We start from the raw sequence: 24,329 nt of genomic DNA, 5'->3' as shown, positions 1-24,329 counted from the left end.
CAATACATAAATGAGTGGGAGTGCTGTGTTCAAATAAACTTTATTTACCAAAACAGACAGGAGGCCCCAAGCCATAGTCTGCCTCCCTCTGTACTAGAGTTTCTCACGTAAATGCCAAGCTCTCATCCACTAAACACCAGTTGCATTGTTCAATTATTGTGATGACAACAGCCACTTCTATGGAGCAATAATTACCCATCCCTCCCACCCTATCAGTTGAGAACTCCTGATCTTAACTATTCCTCCTGTTCGCTGCACTTGGCAAAGGCATTGAGCTTTCTGGTCTCAGCTCCTTTTCTATACCTTTCTGGAACACTTCTCCTCAATCTACTCTTTACTGTTTTTCTATCTTATGCCTAATTCAAGTCCCAGCTAACACTTTACCTCCCATCACTAAAGAAAGAATTTCCTTAAAAATCACAATCTTTTAGAAATAATTTCACAATCTTTTAGATTTCACAATCTTGTATAAATAATTTGGCATTAATATACTACCATATATTATTCTTCAACTTATGATTTATATGTTCTACCTCCCATCTGCAAGGCAGGTTCCTTGTGGGAACAAACTGTTATTTAATAATCTGTCATGTTTATAGATTCTAACTTACTGATTTTCCTTAAGTCACTTACTATTGTAGAGGGATTACCATGCTAGATGTTGAGGGTACAGCAGTGAACAATCAGACAAGGTCTCCGCCCTCACTATGATTACATACTTTATAGAGTGGAAAGAAAATTTCAGATTCCAATAAGAATTATAATGGAAATAAAAATAGGGTGTGATGTGGAGAGTAAAGAAGCATAAAATAATGGTCAGCCACTAATTTAGATAAATGGACAAAGAAACCCTCTCTGAAATGGGATGTTTTAATTGACCCCTAAATCTAAAAAGAGCCAGGGAGCAGCATTCCAGCCATGGGGAAGAACATGCGTAAAATTCCTTAGACAGGAAACTCTGTAGCATGTTTGAAGAAAATCAGTCATACAGGACTTGAAACAATTTTAAATAAGGGATTGACATAATATGATTTTAGTTTTCAAAAATATTATACAGGTAACAGAGTAGAGAAGGGACAGTAATAAGGCAAGAGAAGTGAGGTGTATAATTAAGAAGCTATTACAGAAGTCCAAGGAAGAACTGATGATATCTTGGACTGGGGGTAGCAGTGGAGAAAGAGAACGTGGACAGATTTCAGGTATCACTTAGAGAGGTAATCAACAGGGCTTATTCATGGCTAGATTTGGGTAGAGGCAACACTAGATGCTGCTATTACTAATACAGGGAGAACATGGTTTCAGTTATAGTGGGAGGATCATGAGTTCCATTCAGATGTGTTAAGTCTGAGATGACTTATACAATGATTGATTTTTAAAGATTAAACTAGCCTTGTATTCCTGAAATGAATCTCAGTTGGTAGTGATGTATTATCCTTTTTATATACTGCTGTATTCAAGAGAAGATGCCAAATAGGCAGATGGATATATGAAATGGAGATGAAGACAAGGTCTTAGCTAAAGAGATGCATGTATAGGATTATCAACTTATGGCTGCTCTTTAAATTCACAAAATAAATAATATCACTCAGGACAGGGTGCTTGTTAGGAAAAAAAAAAAAAAAAAAGAGGCCCTTTCCTGTCCTGAAACTCCCCCTAACTCAGAGAAAGGGTCAGCCTAAGAGAAAAACCTACCTACTTCGAAAATCTGATGTCACAGAAAGAGACTGTTTCAACCATGCAATCTGCTGAAAGGTTGAGTAAAATAAGACAGAGGTATACACTTGACAAGAAGCAAGTGACTGATGAACTTTATAAAAACAGTTTCTGCTAAAGATCAATGATGGAAACAAAATTAAAATTGAAATAAAAGGAGAATAAGAGGTGAGAGAGTAGAAATAGACACAAGATTTTCAAAAATGATACATGTAAATCATATCAATAATTGTGGGAAACAAACCAAACCAGTGACAGACTACATTTAGTTCATCAATACGTTGATAAGTTATTGCAGCAAACCACCAATTTATCTTATTATGGATGAAGAGAATAATATCTGTGATCCCTTCAATGCAAAAATAAACTGAAGTCCTATGTCAAGATAATCTGCACTTTTAAAAATGTAGTAGAGGTAAACCTACTTATCCTAAAAGTTATTAAACTGAACTGAAAAGTTCCCACTAATAAAAAAAAGAGATATTTTATTTTATTGGAATACAAAAGCCTTTCTGTGCAGGTAACAAAGCAAAGACAGAGCTATTTAATTTCATAAAAATTGAAATCTTATATGTAGTAAATAACTACATTATAAAAGAAATTTTAGAAAATAACAGACTAGAGGAAAATATTACAACATAAATGACCCTAATATATAAAGAATGTCTATATTATCTTCTTTCCAATCAGAAAAACCAATAAAAGTACAGTAAAGGACAGAAATAAAGAAAGAAAAGAAATTCAAATGACTACTAAGACGGTATGACAAATCCCCATTTTTAAGAACTTTCCTTAAAAATCATCAATACAGAATAATGTTAAACTAATATCTAAGGAACTCTAAAAATAATAGCAGACATACAAAATTCCTCAATTACCTAGATAGCTTCACCATCAATACACAGCATTTTATTCCACATCTGAGCATACAGCAGATAATCTTGTTTCATTTAACATGATTGATATGACTGCAAGAGATGCTGATTTTTAAATTTCAGTTTACACATTTTAATGAAAGATACAATCGTGTAATTTTAAAACTCAGCATATTTAGAGGTGTATAATATTAAAATAGCTATGGGGACCACAGAAACACAAAAGCAAAATCAACAAGGAAAAGTGCCTACCTTCCCTGATAGCCGTGAAAGGTGTCCCTTCTTCTTCCTGCAGCCTGATCACCTTCAGAGCTACCAACTTCCCATTTACCCTGCGAGAAATGAAAGATAAGTGAATCCATGAATATATGTGCTCATTATAGTTCTAATTGTCTTCCTTGTAATTTATAAAACTAAATAAATTCGCTTTTATGCTAAAAATGTCAGTGACTCAACTATAACGCCAAAGCAAGGATAGTTTCAATAAGGCTGGTAATTCTATATCATCATAAATATTCACATTTTAAATATTCATACTTGCACAGGCCAAGATTTAACTGAAGTTTTCTGTGATTCACTGTGTTCCTTCCAGAATGAAACTGGTATTTAACCAAATCACCACACTTGATAATTATTTTCAGATTAATTAAAAATCATGCAATCAAAAATAACTCTGTTCCTTTGTTTCTCCAATAGCTCCCTCTTTGTTCCTTCTGCTGAAATGTCTTCATTTTCAGTCTTTAGCTGAGGTCATTCAATTCCCAAGGACAGAAACTTGACATTCTTCTCTCTCTCTCAACAACACCCATTCCCATTTTTTCCTTTTTTTTTCTTTTTTACTACAACCTCCTAAAATTATATTTGGTCTAGTTGTGTTTTATATTACAGTATGTCATCAAAAAAGTTATGAATATTTTACCATTACAAGATTACACAAGACCTATCCAAAGCAGATGGTCCTTCCAGACACATTCTAAATATGTGTTGGCGCCAATTAAAAGTAAGATTGTGCTATGGAGATAACTTTTTATCCAGTCAATTCTGTCATCAATCAAAGACGTTAACTATCTATATTAGTCCCCTCCTTCAGTGTTCTATTTTCTACCTACACTGGGCCTAGAACCATACTTTATTTGGTTTGTTTGTTAATTAAAATAGGAAAAAACAAAAGCACATATATAATTCTCAGTGGATTGGTTCCAGGATCCCCTCTGATACCAAATCTGAGGATGTGCAAGTCTGTTACATAAAATGCTGTAGTGTTTGCATAAAACCTGTGTGCACCACCCATACACTTAAAATCATCTCCAGATTACTTATAATACCTAATACATTATAAACACTATGTAAATAGTTGTTATACTGTATTTTTTACACATATCATTTTAATTGTTATATTATCAATTTAATTGTTATATTATAGTATTTTCTCCCAAATATTTTCAATCCAAAGTTGGTTGAATCCAGATGCAGAAACCTCAAATATGGAGAGACAACTGTATTAAAAATGCAAAAGGTACAAAATATATAGACTTCCATATATATGTATCACACATATATATACACATAAATATACACATATACACACATACACAAACAGTAGTATACAATACAGAGCAGTATACAATACAGAGTACACTCTATATTGTTTATGTCACTTAACAACATACTTTGGTGACATAAATTCAGAGAAAACTGCCTTTTGCTTTTGAAAACCACAGGGTGTTCTTATGTATGAGTATATCATACTATATTTAATCCCAGTCCTCTATTGATAGCTATGTAGCTTGTTCCCAAATTTTGCTACCACAATGATGCAATAAATATTCTTGTATGTGTAATTACATCTATGTAAAAATATGTTTGTTAAGATAAATTCCTAAAAGTGCAATTGCAAGGTCAAAGGTACATGCATTTCTAATTTCCAATTTTGATGAATATTGGAGAATCATCCTACATAGAGGATACCAATATAAATATTTGGTATCCTTTCCTACAGCAAATAGAGCTTATCTGCTTCTCCTCCTTCACCTACGCTATATGTTCTCAATGTCTGATTTTGCCAATCTAATAGGTCAAAAATGGTTTCTTGTTGCAAGTTAAATGGCTACCAAAGATCTCTAGAGGTTAAAGAACTAGCAAAGGAGAACTTATGTGGGCCAGAGAATCCAGTATCTGAGTTTGGAAGAATTTGAATGTCTCTTTTTTAAACCTACATCTATTTGGTCTGTTTTTGCTCAAAAAATAAAAACTGCCATAGACATAAAACCCAAAACAACAAGGAATTCATCATAGTTGAACCATCTTAGTGGCATTTCTCATTGAATGGATTACAGACATACATTATTACTGGTTACAGTAATGGGATAGGGAGACTGATTATAAGGCTCCACAACATACCATCTCCTCAAGGTTAGGAGTTGTGTTTCTTGTTCCTCCTGCTTTTAGCAGAGAGGACAGGCCTGCTGCTTTTCTGTTCTGCAAACTCTTCTCTTGAGTATATTTTTCTTGATTTTTTAAATCCTGTTTGTGCTCTAGGTACAGGCAAAAAAAAATTACTATGTAAATGGGGTTCAGCTGGAGACTGTACCTTGTACTCTTCACTTCGTCTTTTAGGACTAAGCACTTTGGCGGGGCTTGACACTGGGATGCAGTTAGTGCTGACCTCTGCATGAATTTTTCTCAGCCCAGTTGAGCTCATCACTGGCTCCCTGAGGAGGCAGTAACTGATTCCAGAATGCTTGGAATTTTCTCCTCATTTACAGATACTTTCCCCTCACTCATAGAACACACACACAACCTTTTTCCCACAAAGCTTTCCATTTCTCTTGAGAGCATTAACTGTATGGATCATGTATTGTGAACTGAGTTCTAGAATATAGGCACCACATGCTTCTGTAGGTTGTATACTTAAAGCACATTCTCAGGCATGAAACTATGATTGCCTTGTAACACAATGAAAAGACACCAGCCTTTAACTGAATCAACACTCATTTTTTAAGTGCAACTAAAGATGGATTCCCCCTAAGTAACTTCATTGACTAATTTGTATTATTTTCATAGTGGAAAGGGTCTTTGAAAAGATTTTCTATGATAACTGCATAAAAAAACAAGACCTAAGTTCATGGAATTCATATTCTGAATTCTCCATGAATTGAACCTCCAAGTGTTTGTTTTTAATAAGTTATGATCATCTCAACAGTTCACGACACTGAGATTTTATGTATTACATCATTTGAAACTAAAATTTCCTTAAAATATATACTACACCGTAAGTTCCAGAAACAAAGGAGACTTTTTCTGTTTTATCAACTGATATGTGCCCAGTATCTAGCACCTTCAGGGCACAGAGTAGATTCTCAAAATATTTCACTGGATGAATATTGACGCTGTTATAATAGTATACCGACATTTTCCTCAACATACCTGCAAAATAAGTCCAGAATAAATTACTAAAAGTATTATTTCCAAAAAATTTCAAAAATACCAAAATTTTATAAAGTTTTCAACATCTTTCATGTTAGTTTTAAATGTTTATTTTCTTTTTACAAATAAAAGATGTGGTCTCTTTATATTTACTGCATCTATATATAGAAAAGTTTTATTTCCTTTAAGTTTTAGAATTTGTAGAATGCTTTGTTAATTGTTTTTGCACCCAGCAGACATGTTTCAAAACACTCACTAACCTTTAATAATCTGAGCCCAGACCACTAGTCTTTTCTACTACTGCTTCACTGGTTTTTCATTAAGAATTGTATTGATTATCAAATTGCTCTTTAACCTAAGAGTCATTGTGACTTTCTCCTTTCTTAATTAGTTTTTATCTATATGTCTCAACACTCAGCAACTACGGAATCTCTGTTTTAAAGCCTAGTAAAAATGTTAAGTCACTGGGTCCACTTTTAGAAAAGGTACCTGCGGAAAAAAATAACATTAAGAAATTTTTTAATAGTCTACCTTTTGTGCATGTATATTTTAAATCTTTTTTTTTTTTTTTTTTTTTTTTGAGACAGGGTCTCACTCTGTTGCCCAGGCCGAAGTGTAATGGCATGATCATGGCTCACTGCAGCCTCCAGACTCCATCTCCTGGGCTCAAGAGATTCTCCTACCGCAGCCTCCAGAGCAGCTGAGACTACAGAGCCATGCCACCACACCAGGTTAATTTAAAAAAAAAAAAAATTAGAGAAAGGGTCTCATTATGTTGCCCAGGCTAGTTTTGAACTCCTGGGCTCAAGTGATCCTCTTGCCTCGCTCTCCTAAAGTGCTGGGATTACAGGTTGTGAACCACTGCACCCAGCCTTATTTTAAAGTTTAGTATGGCCTGAAATATTTGAAAGTGTAAGTTACTAACTCATTTACAAAATGGAAATTTTTAAAGATATCACAAAAGATACATTACTGTACAAAAAACAAAATGAACATTGTGTCTTCTAATTATCTTGGGGATTTAACCTGTTTTATGAAAACTTAAAACATGTAATTCAAACATCGATTTAAATAACTTGAAATAATCACAAAATTCAAATTGAATCAATAAATTAGAGCTGTTTACAGAAAAACACTGAAGATCCCTCTTCAACAAGTCTTATTAATTAAATCAAAGGCTAATGAACAGAAGGCAATCAGGGCTTGATTACCAGTGGAGATGTTAATTCAGGTAAATAACATGATGAAAAAAGGGCTCTAAATTGTGCTAATATTACCACAAAACGTTCTACTGCAGTTACTGCCAAATTTGCCTGTAGTTGCTTTAAGCTGTATAGAGAGCCATTTTATTTCAGAGATTCTTTATGCTTATTCTCTTATTTTTCCAGTAACTGTCATTCCCAGCTTGGCCCAAAGGAGCCGTGACTCATTACTTTATTCTGCCCATCACGCAGCATGAGTTCCAAAGTGCTGTACCAAGAAAAACAGAATTGGGCAGGAGTGGGGAGAGTATCTCCATGCACAGTACATGGGGACATTGGGTAGCCAGGTAGAGCCAGGCTGAAAGGGGATCCAACTTTCAAACTGTTTCTAAGCACAAAGCACAAATCCAAATCCGTCAATTTCAGAAACTTTGTCCACACATCTGTGTGCCCTAAATGTGTAAATATAAAATTTTCTTGTGGGAGTAAAGCAAAGTCTAGAAGCTTTCAATAAAGAAAACAGCCTATTTATTTTCTCGTCCATTCATTTGTTCATTTAATGTTTTGCAAAAACAATAAAGGAAAACTCCCCACTTAGCTCAAAGTACATTTTCCAGTTTCAAAAGAAACTGGTTATGAAGCTCAAAGAGAACTTTCTTAAGGAAAAAAATTCTCAAAGGAAAGCCTAAAGGTCTTCTATTCCATTAGTTACTTCAAATTAATAGAATAACTTAGCACAAGAAAACAAAATTACAAATATTATCTGGGTCATCTTTGAAAATAGTGTCCATGAGCTAACACCTAGAAGAAATTATGTCTAGAGGATATGAAGGAAATTAAAGCAGTATATCCAAAATAAATTTAATATACTCTGGGAAATTTAATATATTCTGCTTCTCTCTTCCATTATGATTTTGTATCAAGAGAAACTGCAAAGGAAAATAAGACCAAGTACAGATAGATACAATGCTCTTGTTTCCTTGCCGTATTGGTCTAGAGGCAATAGAAGGAAATGTAGATGCTACGGAGGGAGGGTCAGTAGAAAGCTGGAGTAGGGCAAGGACAATATTTTCAGAAGAATTTACAGATTTTTGGCAAAGTTATTAAAAATATTTTTAAAGTTATACTAATAGTGTTTCCTTTATTAATTCCCTCTTTATATGCTAGTGAAAATATTACACACATATTTCAAAAATTAAGCTTAAATATTCATGACATTGTTACTGTCATCTAAATTCAATTCTTATTCAGGTGTGAATAAGAAGTCATCTCAATACTGTTTTAACGTTTACTCTTCAGGAATATCCCAAAAGTGCTTACTACTATATTTTATTCTAGAAATATAAATTAGAATTTCAAGGTAAACTGTCAGTAATTGCACCTTGTCGTAATCAAAATCAAAGTAATACAGAGAGAAGTGGAAGAAGACTAAAACTAGTTTGTCTTAATTTCTTTTTAAAAAAACTTATGGATACATTATAGTTGTACATATTTACAGGGTATATGTGATATTCTGATATAAGCATACAATGTGTAATAAGCAAATTATGGTAACTCAGGCATCCACCACCACCTCAATTATTTATCATTTCTTTTTGTTGGGAACTTTCCAAATCCACTCCTCTAGCTATTCTGAAATATGCAATAAATTATTATTAACTATAGTCATCCTATTGTGCTACCAAACGGTCTTACTCCTTCTATGTAACTATATTTTTGTGCCTATTAATCAACCCCTCTTTATCCTCCATCTCTCCACTACCCTTGCCAACCTCTAGTAACCATCATTCTACTCTACCTCCATGAGAAAAATTTTTTAGTTCCCATATATGAATGAGAACATGTGCTATTTGTCTTTAGCGCTTGGCTTATTTGCCAACTTAATATTCTCCAGTTCCACCCATGTTGTAGCAAATGACCATATCTAATTCTTTCTTATGGCCGAATAATATTCTATCACATTTTCCTCATCCATTCATCCACTGATGGACACTTAGGCTGATTCCATACCTTGACTATTGTGAACAGTGCTGCAATAAACATGGGAGTGCAGGTATCTCTTCAACACATTGATTTCCTTTCTTGGATAGATACACCTGGGAGTGGGATTGCTGGATCATATGGTAGTTCTAGTTTTTTGAGGATCCTCCACACTGTTCTCTATAGTTGCTGGACTAATTTACATTCCCACCAACAGCATACAAGCATTCCCCTTCCTCCATATTCTCATCACTATTTGTTATAGACTGTCTTTCGGATAAAAGCCATTTTAACTGGAGTGAGATGATATCTCACTGTGCTTTTGATTTGTACTTCTCATATTTTTAATGATGCTGAGCACTTTTTCATACACCTGTTGGACATGCATATCTCTTCTTTTGAGAAATGTCTATTCAAATGTTTTGCCCATTTTTTAACCGATCTTTAGGAGTGTGGGGGTATTTTTTTTTTTTCTATTTGTTTGAGTTCCTTATGTATTCTGGTTATTAATCCCTTGTCTATTGAACAGTTTGCAAATATTTTTTCCCATTCTATAGGCTGTCTCTTCACTTTGTTGATTGTTTGCTTGTAGAAGCTTACTACTAAAAGAAAACATTGGGAAATGCTTCAGGACATTGGTTGGGCAAATAGCTCTTCAGTAAAACCTCAAAAATACAACCAAGCAAAGCAAAAATGGACACATCAATTTCTTTTTGAATAAAATCCAAAGATTAACAAAACAATAGTAGAATGGCTATTTATTAGGATGTGACTAACAATGCAAAAAGATTTAATGCAATGAGGAAAGGGCATATTCAATCAACAATTATTACCTATAAAAAGAATTGATTGCTACTAAGCATGATTCATCATTATCAATGCTTTATACACAAACTCATAATACTTAGAAACATAATATTAGAGTAGCATATAATGTTCATAAGAAAAAATTAAATTACATTCATTTCAGCAATTTTGAGCAACCCAAATTTACACCTTTCTAAAAATGAAATCTGTCAACAAAGGATTTTAGGGTCTTATCACTTTGCAATTAAAAGTAACCTCAGTAATCATCCAGGCTCCCAAAGGGACAAAAATATCCTCACTGGCTTGATGGTCTATCCTTGTACTCTCACTGCCTGGAACAAAGCAGTCCCTAAAAGATTTTGATGGAACCCCAACTCCTCTACAAAAATTCAAATTATTTAGTTCTTCCCTAAGTTGAGACAAAAATGCTTTCTGTGAGTTTTACTCTGATTCAAGATCTGAATCCACAAAGACTAAATAAACTAGGTCCTCTTCTATAGGACAGCCTTTCACTTAATGAAATTTTAATATCCCACCCCTTATTCAATAAATATTAACTGAGAGACTATGAGTCTGTGTGTGGGATAAAGGATAAACAATACAGACAAATCCCCCGCAATACAGTCTAGTCCCCTAGACTATTGACTAGAGCCAATAGTCTAGCCAAGGAAACAGACACAGAACACCTAAGTACAAAAATGACTGAGGCATGTCAAAGAGATTCCAGAGGCTCCCATTTGTCAAATGAAACAATTTGTGCATTACTAAAATAATACCTGCAATTTAAAGATATAAAGTATGTCTAAATTTATAAGTATTAAAATGAAACAAAAAAACATAATTGGTCATTTTGGAAGTCATTATAGAATCATTTCACTACTTAAAACCTTTTAATACACAATATATCAAGCATTTCCCTTCCCTTTCATATATACTGTACCTCAGTATAATTAAATATTGTAGTTGATTTTAGGAAGTTTCTCTATAGAGATACTACATGTAACAAATGAGGAAGGAAAGACAGAATTTAAATATCACCATTTTGCTAACCATAATCACTTAGTAGATAATCAACAGTTAGATTCTGACCAAGTCTAAATCTAACCACTTATTTAAAAGGCAAAAGGGAACAAGTTATAAATAACACCATTAGGAAACAACAAGGAAAACTCAGACTTCATAAAGTTCTATAGGAGAAACGAATCTGTTTCCTCAACAAATCAATTTCAAGGGGGAAAAAAGGCAGGGTGGGGCAACGCATGGACTAAAAGATTGACATATAGCTGCAATTCACTGCAATGTATAGACTCAATTTTTCTGGATTCAAACGAAGTGTATTTTAATACGGTATAGTTGATATTAAGGAACCATTTAATTTTTTACATGTTATCATATAATATTGTCGTGTGTTTTAAAACATGTTTATCTTTCAAAAAATAAAACTAATATAAAATAATACAAGGTCTGGGGCTTCTTTCAAAATAATTTCAGCAAATGAATATAGATGAAATATACTCAGTCATGAGTTGTCAATGTTTGAAGATGGGTGATGGCTTAATGGAAGTTTACTATGACTATGCTCTCTACTAGCTATTTTCTATAATAAGTTCTTTTTTAAAGAATACAATATGAATTGGTATAAACGTGATAAGGGAAAATCACAGCACACTATATAAAAGAAATAGGGAGGCTAGGGAAGGAAGATCACTTCTGACCAGGAGTTTGAGACATGCCTGGGCAACATAGCAAGACCCTTTCTCTCTACAAAAATTTAAAAAATAATCATCCTGATACCAAAGCCTGGCAGAGACACAACAAAAAAAGAGAATTTTAGACCAATATCCCTGATGAACATCGATGCAAAAATCCTCAATAAAATACTGGCAAACCGAATCCAGCAGCACATCAAAAAGCTTATCCACCATGATCAAGTGGGCTTCATCCCTGGGATGCAAGGCTGGTTCAATATATGTAAATCAATAAATGTAATCCAGCATATAAACAGAACCAAAGACAAAAACCACATGATTATCTCAATAGATGCAGAAAAGACCTTTGACAAAATCCAACAGCCCTTCATGCTAAAAACGCTCAATAATTCGGTATTGATGGAATGTATCTCAAAATAATAAGAGCTATTTATGACAAACCCACAGCCAATATCATACTGAATGGGCAAAAACTGGAAAAATTCCCTTTGAAAACTGGCACAAGACAGGGATGCCCTCTCTCACCACTCCTATTCAACATAGTCTTGGAAGTTCTGGCTAGGGCAATCAGGCAAGAGAAAGAAATCAAGGGTATTCAGCTAGGAAAAGGAGAAGTCAAATTGTCCCTGTTTGCAGATGACATGATTGTATATTTAGAAAACCCCATCATCTCAGCCCAAAATCTCTTTAAGCTGATAAGCAACTTCAGCAAAGTCTCAGGATACAAAATTAATGTGCAAAATTCACAAGCAGTCTTATACACCAGTAATAGACAAACAGAGAGCCAAATCAGGAATGAACTTCCATTCACAATTGCTTCAAAGAGAATAAAATACCTAGGAATCCAACTTACAAGGGATGTGAAGGACCTCTTCAAGGAGAACTACAAACCACTGCTCAGTGAAATAAAAGAGGACACAAACAAATGGAAAAACATACCATGCTCATGAATAGGAAGAACCAATATCATGAAAAAGGCCATACTGCCCAAGGTAATTTATAGATTCAATGCCATGCCCATCAAGCTACCAATGACTTTTTTCACAGAATTGGAAAAAAACTGCTTTAAAGTTCATATGGAACCAAAAAAGAGCCCGCATTGCCAAGACAATCCTAAGTCAAAAGAACAAAGCTGGAGGCATCACGCTACCTGACTTCAAACTATACTACAAGGCTACAGTAACCAAAACAGCATGGTACTGGTACCAAAACAGAGATATAGACCAAGGGAACAGAACAGAGTCCTCAGAAATAATACCACACATCTACAGCCACCTGATCTTTGACAAACCTGAGAAAAACAGGAAATGGGGAAAGGATTCTCTATTTAATAAATGGTGCTGGGAAAATTGGCTAGCCATAAGTAGAAAGCTGAAACTGGATCCTTTCCTTACTCCTTACACGAAAATTAATTCAAGATGGATTAGAAACTTAAATGTTAGACCTAATACCATAAAATCCCTAGAAGAAAACCTAGGTAATACCATTCAGGACATAGGCATGGGCAAGGACTTCATGTCTAAAACACCAAAAGCAACAGCAACAAAAGCCAAAATTGACAAATGGGATCTCATTAAACTAAAGAGCTTCTGCACAGCAAAAGAAATTACCATCAGAGTGAACAGGCAACCTACAGAATGGGAGAAAATTTTTGCAATCTACTCATCTGACAAAGGGCTAATATCCAGAACCTACAAAGAACTCAAACAAACTTACAAGAAAAAAACAAACAACCCCATCCAAAAGTGGGCAAAGGATATGAACAGACATTTCTCAAAAGAAGACATTCATACAGCCAACAGACTGTGAACAGACACATGAAAAAATGCTCGTCATCACTGGCCATCAGAGAAATGCAAATCAAAACCACAATGAGATACCATCTCACACCAGTTAGAACGGCAATCATTAAAAAGTCAGGAAACAACAGGTGCTGGAGAGGATGTGGAGAAATAGGAACACTTTTACACTGTTGGTGGGATTGTAAACTAGTTCAACCATTATGGAAAACAGTATGGCGATTCCTCAAGGATCTAGAACTAGAAGCACCATATGACCCAGCCATCCCATTACTGGGTATATACCCAAAGGATTATAAATCACACTGCTATAAAGACACATGCACACATATGTTCATTGCGGCAATAGTCACAATGGCAAAGACTTGGAATCAACCCAAATGTCCATCAGTGACAGACTGGATTAAGAAAATGTGGCACATATACACCATGGAATACTATGCAGCCATAAAAAAGGATGAGTTCGTGTCCTTTGTAGGGACATGGATGCAGCTAGAAACCATCATTCTCAGCAAACTATCACAAGAACAGAAAACCAAACACCACATGTTCTCACTCATAGGTGGGAACTGAACAATGAGATCACTTGGACTCGGGAAGGGGAACATCACACACCGGGGCCTATTATGGGGAGGGGGGAGGGGGGAGGGATTGCATTGGGAGTTATACCTGATGGGAGTTATATCTGATGTAAATGACAAGTTGATGGGTGCTGACGAGTTGATGGGTACGGCACACCAACATGGCACAAGTATACATATGTAACAAATCTGCACATTATGCACATGTACCCTAGAATTTAAAGTATAATAATAAAAAAGTTTATAAGTAAAACAAACAAACAAACAAACAAAAAATTTAAAAAATAGCTGAGCATGGTGGCACATGCCTGTAGTCCCAGCTACTTATGATGCTGAGGTGGGGGAACCACTAGAGCCCAAGAGTTCAAGGTTATAGTGAGCTATGAATATACCATGCATTTCAGCCTAGGCAACAGAGCATGCCCATGTCTTTTTATTTTTTTATTTTTTATTTTTTGAGATGGAGTCTCACCCTTTTGCCCAGGCTGGAGTGCAATGGTGCAGTCTCGGCTCACTGCAACCTCTGCCTCCTGGGTTCAAGCAATTATCCTGCCTCAGCCTCCTGAGTAGCTGAGATTACAGGTATGCACCACCACGCCCAGCTAATTTTCTGTATCTTTTGTAGAGATGGGGTTTCACCATGTTGGCCAGGCTGGTCTCGAACAACCGAACTCGTGATCTGCCCGCCTCAGTGCTGGGATTACAGGCGTGAACTACTGCACCCAGCTTCCCATCTCTTAAAAAAGAGAAAAGAAGAGAGAGAGAAAATAAGAGGCAAAAGAGAGAGGAAGGAAGGAAGGGAGGAAGGGAGGGAGGGAGAGAGGGAAGGAAGGAAGGAAGGAAGGAAGGAAGGAAGGAAGGAAGGAAGGAAGGAAGGAAGGAAGGAAGGAAGGAAGGAAGGAAGGAAGGAAGGAAGGAAGGAAGGAAGGAAGGAAGGAAGGAAGGAAGGAAGGTCTATTTTTACATTCCACAGGAAAGGATTAAGCTGAAAAAAGGAAGATAAAAGAATAAGCCAAGAACATTCCAGGCAGATGGAACAACTTGCACAAAAGCTCAGAGGGAGATAATGTGATGTGTTAAACAAAAATGAAGAAGGGAAGGAGGGAGGGAAAGAAAAAACCAGGGAGGAAGGATAGAGCTAGTGAGTTGTGGGTGGAAGAGCTAGAGAGAAGGACAGCAGCCAGATCACAAAGGGCCTTCTGGGCTGCATAAAGGACTGATACAAAAAACACTGAAAGATCTTAAGAAGGGTAACAGCATGATTAACTTCTGTGCCTGCAGCTCACTCGCTATGGTGTGGAGAATTCCTGAAGGAGCACACAGTGGGAGACGGAAGGGCAGTCAGAAAGCTGTTGTGGGGCTCTGGGTGAAACTTGGTGGCTAATACTACCAGGGTACTGGTAAGAGCAATGGAAAAAAAAGGAAAATGATATTTTGAAGACAGAAGAAACAGGCTGTCAGGATAAACTGAATTGGATTAGGGAAATTATAAAGGATGACTCCATAACTTCTTGATTTTAGCATCTAAGTGGATGGAGGTATCATTTATTGAAATGACTGAAATTAAAGGAGGAAAGATTTAGACAAAAAGTATCAAGAGTTCTGTCTGAGAAGAAGATCTTAGTCTGAGAACATCCAACTGGAAACATAAAGGAAGCAGTGGTATTTATGAATCTTAATCTCAATAGAAAAATCTAGGCCAGACATATAAATTTATGAGTTACTTGGGGGACTGGCAAGAGACAGCCAGTTTTCTGTTAAAGCAGAAGTAAACCCTCTGAAAAGAGGTAGAGAATATGTAGGAATTTCCTGATCAGAGAATAATGTTCTGTATCTAGAACACATGGAAAGAGCCTAAAGGATGGAGGAAAGGGACAGTATGGGGCATATATTAAGAAACATGAGCCGGGCGCGGTGGCTCAAGCCTGTAATCCCAGCACTTTGGGAGGCCGAGGCGGGTGGATCACGAGGTCAGGAGATCGAGACCCTCCTGGCTAACACGGTGAAACCCCGTCTCTACTAAAAAAAATACAAAAAACTAGCCGGGCTCGGTGGCGGGCGCCTATAGTCCCAGCTACTCGGAGGCTGAGGCGGGAGAATGGCGTAAACCCGGGAGGCGGAGCTTGCAGTGAGCCGAGATAGCGCCACTGCACTCCAGCATGGGCGACTATAGCAAGACTCTGTCTCAAAAAAAAAAAAAAAAAGAAAGAAAGAAAAGAAACATGATACTTGTAGATGGTTAAAAACAAAAAGGAAGAAGAATATGAGGATGCAGTCTGAGGAATAGTGGATGATCAGGGAGTTTTATATTTTGGGTAGCACCTGGGATATGACATAGTGATGTGAGGCAGAGCGGATTCCATCCTGGCAGTCTCTTGGAAGCAGTGCAATAGCGGTTACTGTTTTGGCTGCTGCTCAGCACAGCCGCCCCTGTGTGCATCAGGCAAAGCCTGGACAGGAATGGGCCGAGCTTTTGCAGCTGTGCAGATGACAAGGTACAGGTCCTCAACCTTGGCTACATATCAGAATCACCTGAGGAGATCTGAAACAACAATGCCTAGCCCCGCCCATGATTTAACTGGTGTGGGGTGGAGTCCTAGCATCTGTATTTGTAAAAACACCTGCAGTGATTCTAACATGCAACCAGGACTGAAAATCATTGTGTTAAACCTTCAGGTTCCAACACCAGCTTCTCACTGCCTCTCTTCCTTTGCCTGGTCTCTCCAAAACTGAAGTCTCCTTTTTATTATAAACATTCAAAAGTTTTTCAACTATTTTGAGTATCCTCATAGTTGAAAGCTCAGTGGTGAACAAATGAGTCAAGTCCTTACCACGTAAAAGAAATACTGAAACGGCACCTTACTGAAAAACGTACTACACTCTTAGGTATAGCTGAACAGCCTATTTTAGATCCACCACCAGCAACAGCACATCATTCAACTGCCTATAATCCTCCTATCTACCAGAACATAACTGGGAACATTTAGCAACATTTTAAAAATAAGCAGATATATAATAGCTTCAGTGTTCTGCAAGTCTACTAGCTTAAAAATCTGATTCAAACAAGGAATTAAGGTTATTTAAGTATGACTTTTTTTTTTTCTAACTTCTTGTCACTATTTTGCTTTCTAATTGTTCAGAAACCACCGGAACAATATTTTCATTAGAGAAGGGGGAAGAAGAAGAGCATGAAAGGGGAATGTGACACCATTTCCTTCGGTTCTGGTTAATAGATTTATCTTCTGTAAAGGTCTGGACATCTCAAGACTGCTAATGTCTCTCCAATTTTTCATAGTTCCTCAAAGATCACTGACAGTGATGAAACAATTTCAACTCCAAATTTCTTTAAAATTCTGTGAAACAGTCATTTCAAGTCCTCAATCAGAACTCCATAGAGAACCAAAGTACTATCAAATGTCCTAAGACATTTGTCAATTTAATTCACATCTATATTTGTTCTGCGCTTTCATGCTTGAAACGAACTCTCCTTGGAAACAATCATGTCAGGAGGTGAGTGCTTGCACTTTTTCTGTGACCTTTCTACCCCCACAACCCCTGTGTGTGTGAACTTTAAAGCAGAGTTCACACTCGGTTTCTAATTCTTCCACTTTTCTCATTGAGATGACTTGTGCTTATCTGCTTTGATGTTTGATTATTCAATTTTGAGAGACTTTAATCATCCATTTTAATACATTAACCTTCTGGAGTTTTAGGGCTGTGGGTTGTATACTTCTCAGGACCTTGAAAAGAAATACTTCCTAGATCCAAGGAACTGTTCCAGGTGGAGCAAGAAGTAACATGCATACAGCCCTTGAGGAGATTACCGGCTAACAGAGAAGACAGGAAAGTACCAAAATGAATGATGAAAGAAGGAAAAATTCTAAAGAAAAGTAAGGCAAAGTTATCAAGGACCAGGAATGGAAGAACTGCAAACACATCAAAAGAAGGCAAAGCACAGGAAAAATCCCCAAGTCATCCACAGAGGTAAAAAGTAGTTGTTTGCACATACTCTTGAAATTACTAGAGAAGGGCCGTGTTTGAAGAAATGGGATAGTTTCATAAAAAATAAGTAAATGTAGTTCCTTACGAGGAGTTTTTCAGATTGATTTTTCTCACATACTGAGATTTGAAACCTACTATATTAATTAGTTCTGTAAGTTTATACATAAATATAATACCCACATGTACTATGTAATACCCACATACACTGAAAACTATGAAGAAAGGAATTCTGTGAAGGCAAACCAACACCAAATAACAAAAATGAAGAAGAAGGAAGAAAGGGGGAAGGAGGAACCAGGTAGGAGGAGGGTGGGGGAGAACGAGGAGGAGGAAGAGGAGAAGGAGAGGAGGAAGAGGAGAAGAGGAGGAGGGGGGAAGGGGAGAAGGAAGAAGTATTTTTGTTTTTCTCTGGTCCTACTTTCAAGAATACTTGTCTGGAGAAACACATTACTGAGGTCTTTGAAAAGGCTGTATTTTACATTTCTAGAGAAATCAAATTTTCTCCTTCTGAGGTCAAGTTGCCATTTCAAATAGATTTTTATCTGTGGTAGCTTTTTATTTTCCCACAGAGACTGTTTTAGAAAAGCAGAAAAGAAATGGATATACTTCTTGATATTATCACTTGTCCTCAATCTGTGATTACTTATTACACTCTTGCTAATTCTTACATACTACATCTCATACTGTATCTAAAAATCAAAGTCAAATCCATTCATTCATAATTCTGTTTTAAAAGCCAAATACACCATCACGATGAGAGTGAATCATTACATGAGCTAGGATTAAAGAAAAGCAGATAAATCTGATGCTCAACTTTACAGCATTTCAAGCCTCCTGGTCCAAAGATGTGTTTAAAGCGTTCTGTTCCTGTTTCTCGAACAGAGTCATAAATGCCCCCCCTTTCTCTAACAGAGGCATACACGTCCAGGATCACACAAGAAAAGTCAAGTTTCCACTCTCATGAAAAAAAGCATCTCCAAAGAAGTGAAATGAGATGCACACACAAAAAAAAATCACATCACTGATTCGCCACTATCCACTATGCGGCAGACCCTGGGCCAAGGACTTCATGAGACTCTGAGGGGTCCCCAAGTACTCACTGCCAAATAGTATTAACCAGAGATTTTGCATGTCGCATTCAAAAATAGTCATATGAAATTAAGTGAAGCTTAGAACAGCAGGAGAAAACAATTAAAACAGCCCTCGAGAGTCATTAAGGCAGGGGTATTCAGAGTTCAGACTCTTCTCCACCCATTCTAATAGAGACCAAAACACACATACACACCCCTCCAGTTTAAGTTATAACCACAATTTTAAGCTAGTATTTTCTTTTTCTGGTTGCCTGCAAAGGCCCTTGGAGAACAAATAAAGAAAATTTCACAGTAGCCTGGTGAAAGTAATAGAGAGATATTAAGACAAGAGGATTATAAGTGATTTTTATTTTCCCCAATAAAAATGTATAACTTTCATACTTATAGGAAATGTTACTGTTGAATATATTCAAAATGAAATTAAAAATAATGTCAAGAAAAGCCAAATTTATTTACTTTAAGGCTTTTATGACAAAAAAAGGATTAGAGAACAATGCTACATGGCATTACTGATTACCTGAATCTAAAGCACTCTTATTCTAAAAATAAGGGTGTCACTTAAAATGGATTGTCTTACAGGCAAGACCATTATCAAATTAAAAAGTTATTCAATAAAATATAAAGTTGAAAAAGAACTACCTACACATGTTGAAGATCAGGTTTTATATTACTTCATATATAACTGAAGAGCTAAATAGATTTTTAAAAGAAAAACTTTTAAGAGTTATATATAACTGGTATAAGAAAGACCTATGCTGGCCAGGCATGGTGGCTCACACCTGTAAACTCAGCACTTTGGTAGGCCAAGGCAGGCAGATCACTTGCGGTCAGAAGTTCGTGACCAGCCTGGCTAAGATGGTGAAACCCCATCTCTACTAAAAATACAAAAATTAACCAGGCTTGGTGGCAAGTGTCTGTAATTCCAGCTACTCTGGAGTCTGCGGCAGGAGAATCGTTTGAACATAGGAGGCAGAAGTTGCATTGAGCTGGCATCGCACCACTTCACTCCAACCTGGGCAACAGAGTGAGACTCCATCTCAAAAAAAAGAAAAGAAAGAAGAGAAGAGAAAGAAGAGGAGAGGAGAGGAGGGGAGAGGAGGGGAGGGGAGGGGAGGGGAGGGGAGGGGAGGGGAGGGGAGAGGAGAGGAGAGGAGAGGAGAGGAGAGGAGAGGAGAGGAGAGGAGAGGAGAGGAGAGGAGAGGAGAGGAAAAAGAAAAAGAAAGAAAAGACCTATGCCAGTGTTACTTCTAAAACCTAGCAAACAAGCCAAAAAACAGTTCATTTGGAATGAACTGGTTTTATACACAGTCAATAAATTTAAAATCAAGATAATAGTCTTTAATTCAAAAATAGAGCCAGGCAAGGTGGCTCACACCTTTAATTTCAGCTAATTGGGAAGCTGAGGCAGGAGGATCGCTTGAGCCCAAGAGTTCAAGGCTGTAGTGAGCTATAATTTTGCCACCACACTCTAGAATAGGTGACAGAGCGAAACCCTGTCTCTAAAAATAAAGTAAAAGCAAAACTAGCACTGATGTTCAAATATCCACTATGCGGCAGACCCTGGGCCAAGGACTTCATTTATATTGTCTCATTTAATCACTCTAATACCTCTGTGTGATGGATACTATCATTATCTTCACTTTATAAAGAAACTGAGACACAGGATAGCTAAATAATTTGTTGTAAGTCACACAACTAGAAGAGGCAGGTTCACAATTTGGATCTAGGTGGTCAGACTTCCTAAGTTATCCGTGGGGTTGCAATAATTAAAGTATGAACCACAGAAGAAACATGTGTAGTCCACACTCTTATATTACTCCTTCATTCATTAAAGGCACTCTGCTTATAACAGTGTTTTTTTTTTTTTTCAAGACACTCATGATCAAATTATTTAATCTGAGAGTAGTGTCATTATTCTTGGTGGTTTTCAACTAATCATTCTTTACAAATGTCAAAATAAACCAATATATTTTAGAAAGACATTAATAAGTCCTATCCTAATTATAACACTGATTGATACATGTTTATGGCAGAATACTTGGTCAGTACAGAAAAATTTTTCGCCAATAGTAATCTCACTATTCAGAGTTAAATTCTTCAATGTGTGTGTATATTTTCTAGGACTTTTTCAGATGTAGATTTTTTTTTCCCAAAAACAACATTCTACAGAACTTTTATAGTTGGTCATCTATTTTGCTGTGGTTTAATAATATATCCTTTTAGTGGATGGGCTTAAGTAGAAACCCAGTGTATTAGTCTGTTCTTGCACTGCTATAAAGACATATCTGAAACTGGGTCATTTATAAGAAAAGAGGTTTAATTGACTCACAGTTCCACAGGCTGTTCAGGAAACATGGTTGAGGAGGCCTCAAGAAACTTACAATCATGGTAGAAAGGCGAAAGGGAAGCAAGCACTTTCCTCACTTGGTGCAGCAAGAGGAAGAGAGAGCGAAGGGGAAAGTGCTGCACACTTTCAAAATAACCAGATCTCCTGAGAACTCACTCACTATCACGAGAACAGCAACAGGGAAATCCACATGATCCAATCATCTCCCACAAGGTCCCTCCCCAAACATTGGGAATTACAATTCAACATTAAATTTGGGTGGGAACACACAGCCAAACCATATTACCCAGGAAGCCTCAGGTTCCAATAAGGTCACCCTTTCCTTGTAAGGAAAATGACCCCAACACTTCTTTCTTTCATAATGTTTCATGACTCCTGCATTTTGATTTATTGGTGAAAGCAATCTTGCTAGCTAGGCAACAGAAGACTGAGTGAGAAAGTGGTGTAGAGGCCTGGCAGGCACATGGAGGCAGAACCTATGGGGCACGATACCTCCGAGATGGCCTGGTGGAATTCAGTCCAGTGGGAGTGCTCTATTTACAGTGACAGAAGACAACCAATCATATCATCAAGACAACCAATCAAATCATCTCCAGGAGAATTCTGCTAGCAGATGTTACTCTATGGACCCAGGTACAGAGACTATATCCAAATGTTCAGTTGAAGACCTTCCTATGTCCTGACAACAAATCTCTATCCCAAAAGTCCATTTGCTCGTCTTGTCTCATCAACCTTAGCCTGACTGGAATGTTCCAAAATATGTTCCAATCATCACACAGGTAACTTATTAATTGAGCATCTATTTACAGTACTGTTGATAGCGACAGGAGGCAGACAAATTCCTAGGCAGACAGGAACGGGTTCCCAGTGAAACTCGACCTTCAAGCCAAGGACATTTTGAAGTCTGAACACCAAACTATCAGTTCCAGATAGAGTCCACTGACCAGAGTGAGAACTTCCATTCTCATTCAGTACACTCAGCCCCTGATTGGTGGTCCCAGGCCAAGCCTTCATTTCAGCCCCTGACTGGTCCCAGGCCAAGACTTCACTTCAGCCCCCGATTGGTTCTTTACACTATCATACCTCTTTCTGAATGGTGCTTTTCCCAAGTCTATCCATAAACCAATTGACACACATTTGACCATTCTAAGCCCATAAAAACCCTGGACTCAGGCTTGCAGCCAGCAATCCACTTTTGGGTCCCCTCTCACTGCTGAGAGCTTTCCTTTTGTTACTCAACAAAATTCGACTCTGACTTACTCATTCTCCAGTGTCTGTGTATCTCATTCCTCTTGGTCATGAGACAAGAACTCAGAACTCACCAAATTGTGAGAGTAAGAGCTGTAACACTACCTCCAGCTCGCCAAACTCTGGGAGTGAAGAAGCTGCAACATTTCAACAGGTACTGAAGAGTAAGTTGATATATATGAGGAACTAAAAGAGATACCAAGCAAGGGAGTAACTGAATCATGCAAGAAGTGTTAAAGAAAAAATTATTCTGATCCTTGTTTAAATAGTAAAAAAGACTATTGTGATAGGTGTCAAGACAATTGCATGGGGAAAGAAAGATAAGGGTCAACTCAGGATACAAAGAACAAGTGAGGACTTATACCCAGAAGCAGGCTGGGGAATTGGTGGATGGAAAATTACTAACAGGAGACATCAAGGCTAGAAGGAATTCTTGCTGAGCTGACATAACATGATTCTTACTGAGGGCAGGCAGGGTGATCAGACATCAGGGTGAGGGGATTCTCTCTAGACTGACTAAGCAAGACTCTCACTAAAACTGGTCTGTGAAGCCCTGTCAAGGATGGGGGCCAAAGGTGACACCTAGCTGAGAAGAGGGCCTGGAAGAACCTGACAAAGTTCGGTCAGAGAGATAGTCTTGCCAGAAGTCAGAAAAGTTTCCTGGTATAGATGGAGTTTGAGTTAAACCTTGCAGATGGGATCGGTTGTAGGCATGTAAAAAGCAGACACAAGCCACTTAAGCGTGACGGGGTCTATCATGAACAAAGATGCAGAAATGGGACAGCAAAGCATATTTAAAGCCTGGAGAGCAGAAACAAAGGAAGCGGTAGGGATATGGAGAAAGATAGCAGACTCCAGAGGGATGTGGATGCTGGGTCTACTGCAAGATCAATCCAGTTAAGTAACGTGATAGTTGATCTTGCTGGACGTTAATCAACTTTGTATTACTACATTTTTTTAAAGTAGAGCTTTGAATGAAGATAAATAAGAACCAGTGAAGTAAAAGCTAACATAATCAACAATGTTCACCTGAAGAAGTTAAAAATACATTTTTAATCCTACCCAATAAAGGTCAATTAACTGAGTTTGTAAGTCCACTATATAAACCTCAGAACAGACTATAACATTAATGTACTTATAAGATAAATACATTAAAAAGTTAATAAATTTCCAAGACCAAGACTTCACTACTGTAGTTATACACACATACTATAAAATCTGGTAGCAAATCTTCATTGTAATTATTTGAAAACCTGAATACACAATTTGTTAAAAACGTCTAAGCTACTTCCAGGGCTTTACAAGCAATTACACGTGTGTTCATCACCACCAAACAGGACATTAGCATCCCTTTTCTACAGAGCAATCTGCTTTGCTGGGTTTAGTGCTACAAAGTAAGGCAAACTGGCAAGGTCTTAAACAAGAAGCGATTCAGTAATGTTAAACCTCAGCTACCAAATCTAGCATCTAATAAAAAAAATCTAATTTCCTTTTACGTGAGAAAAAATAATTTGGCCACTTTGAGGACAATTCATGTTTATATGGCTTT

The 24,329-nt window shown here is 37.0% G+C and overlaps 1 protein-coding gene across 2 annotated transcripts in view; it reads right to left on the bottom strand.

Moving 5' to 3' along the window:
- The window catches only part of CDK14 (cyclin dependent kinase 14), a 598,852-nt gene that overhangs the window by 399,548 nt on the left and 174,975 nt on the right, over positions 1-24,329 (bottom strand). For both annotated transcript variants that reach the window (XM_010354653.2, XM_030932371.1), the window contains one exon: positions 2,841-2,920. In XM_010354653.2, the coding sequence (XP_010352955.1) occupies positions 2,841-2,920 (80 nt within the window). The remainder of the gene's footprint in view (positions 1-2,840; positions 2,921-24,329) is intronic.

The sequence above is a fragment of the Rhinopithecus roxellana genome, chromosome 6, assembly GCF_007565055.1.
Source record: "Rhinopithecus roxellana isolate Shanxi Qingling chromosome 6, ASM756505v1, whole genome shotgun sequence".
Classification (NCBI taxonomy): Eukaryota; Metazoa; Chordata; class Mammalia; order Primates; family Cercopithecidae; genus Rhinopithecus; species Rhinopithecus roxellana.
Note: the sequence above shows the minus strand (reverse complement) of the source record. Positions and strands in the feature narration are given on the sequence as shown.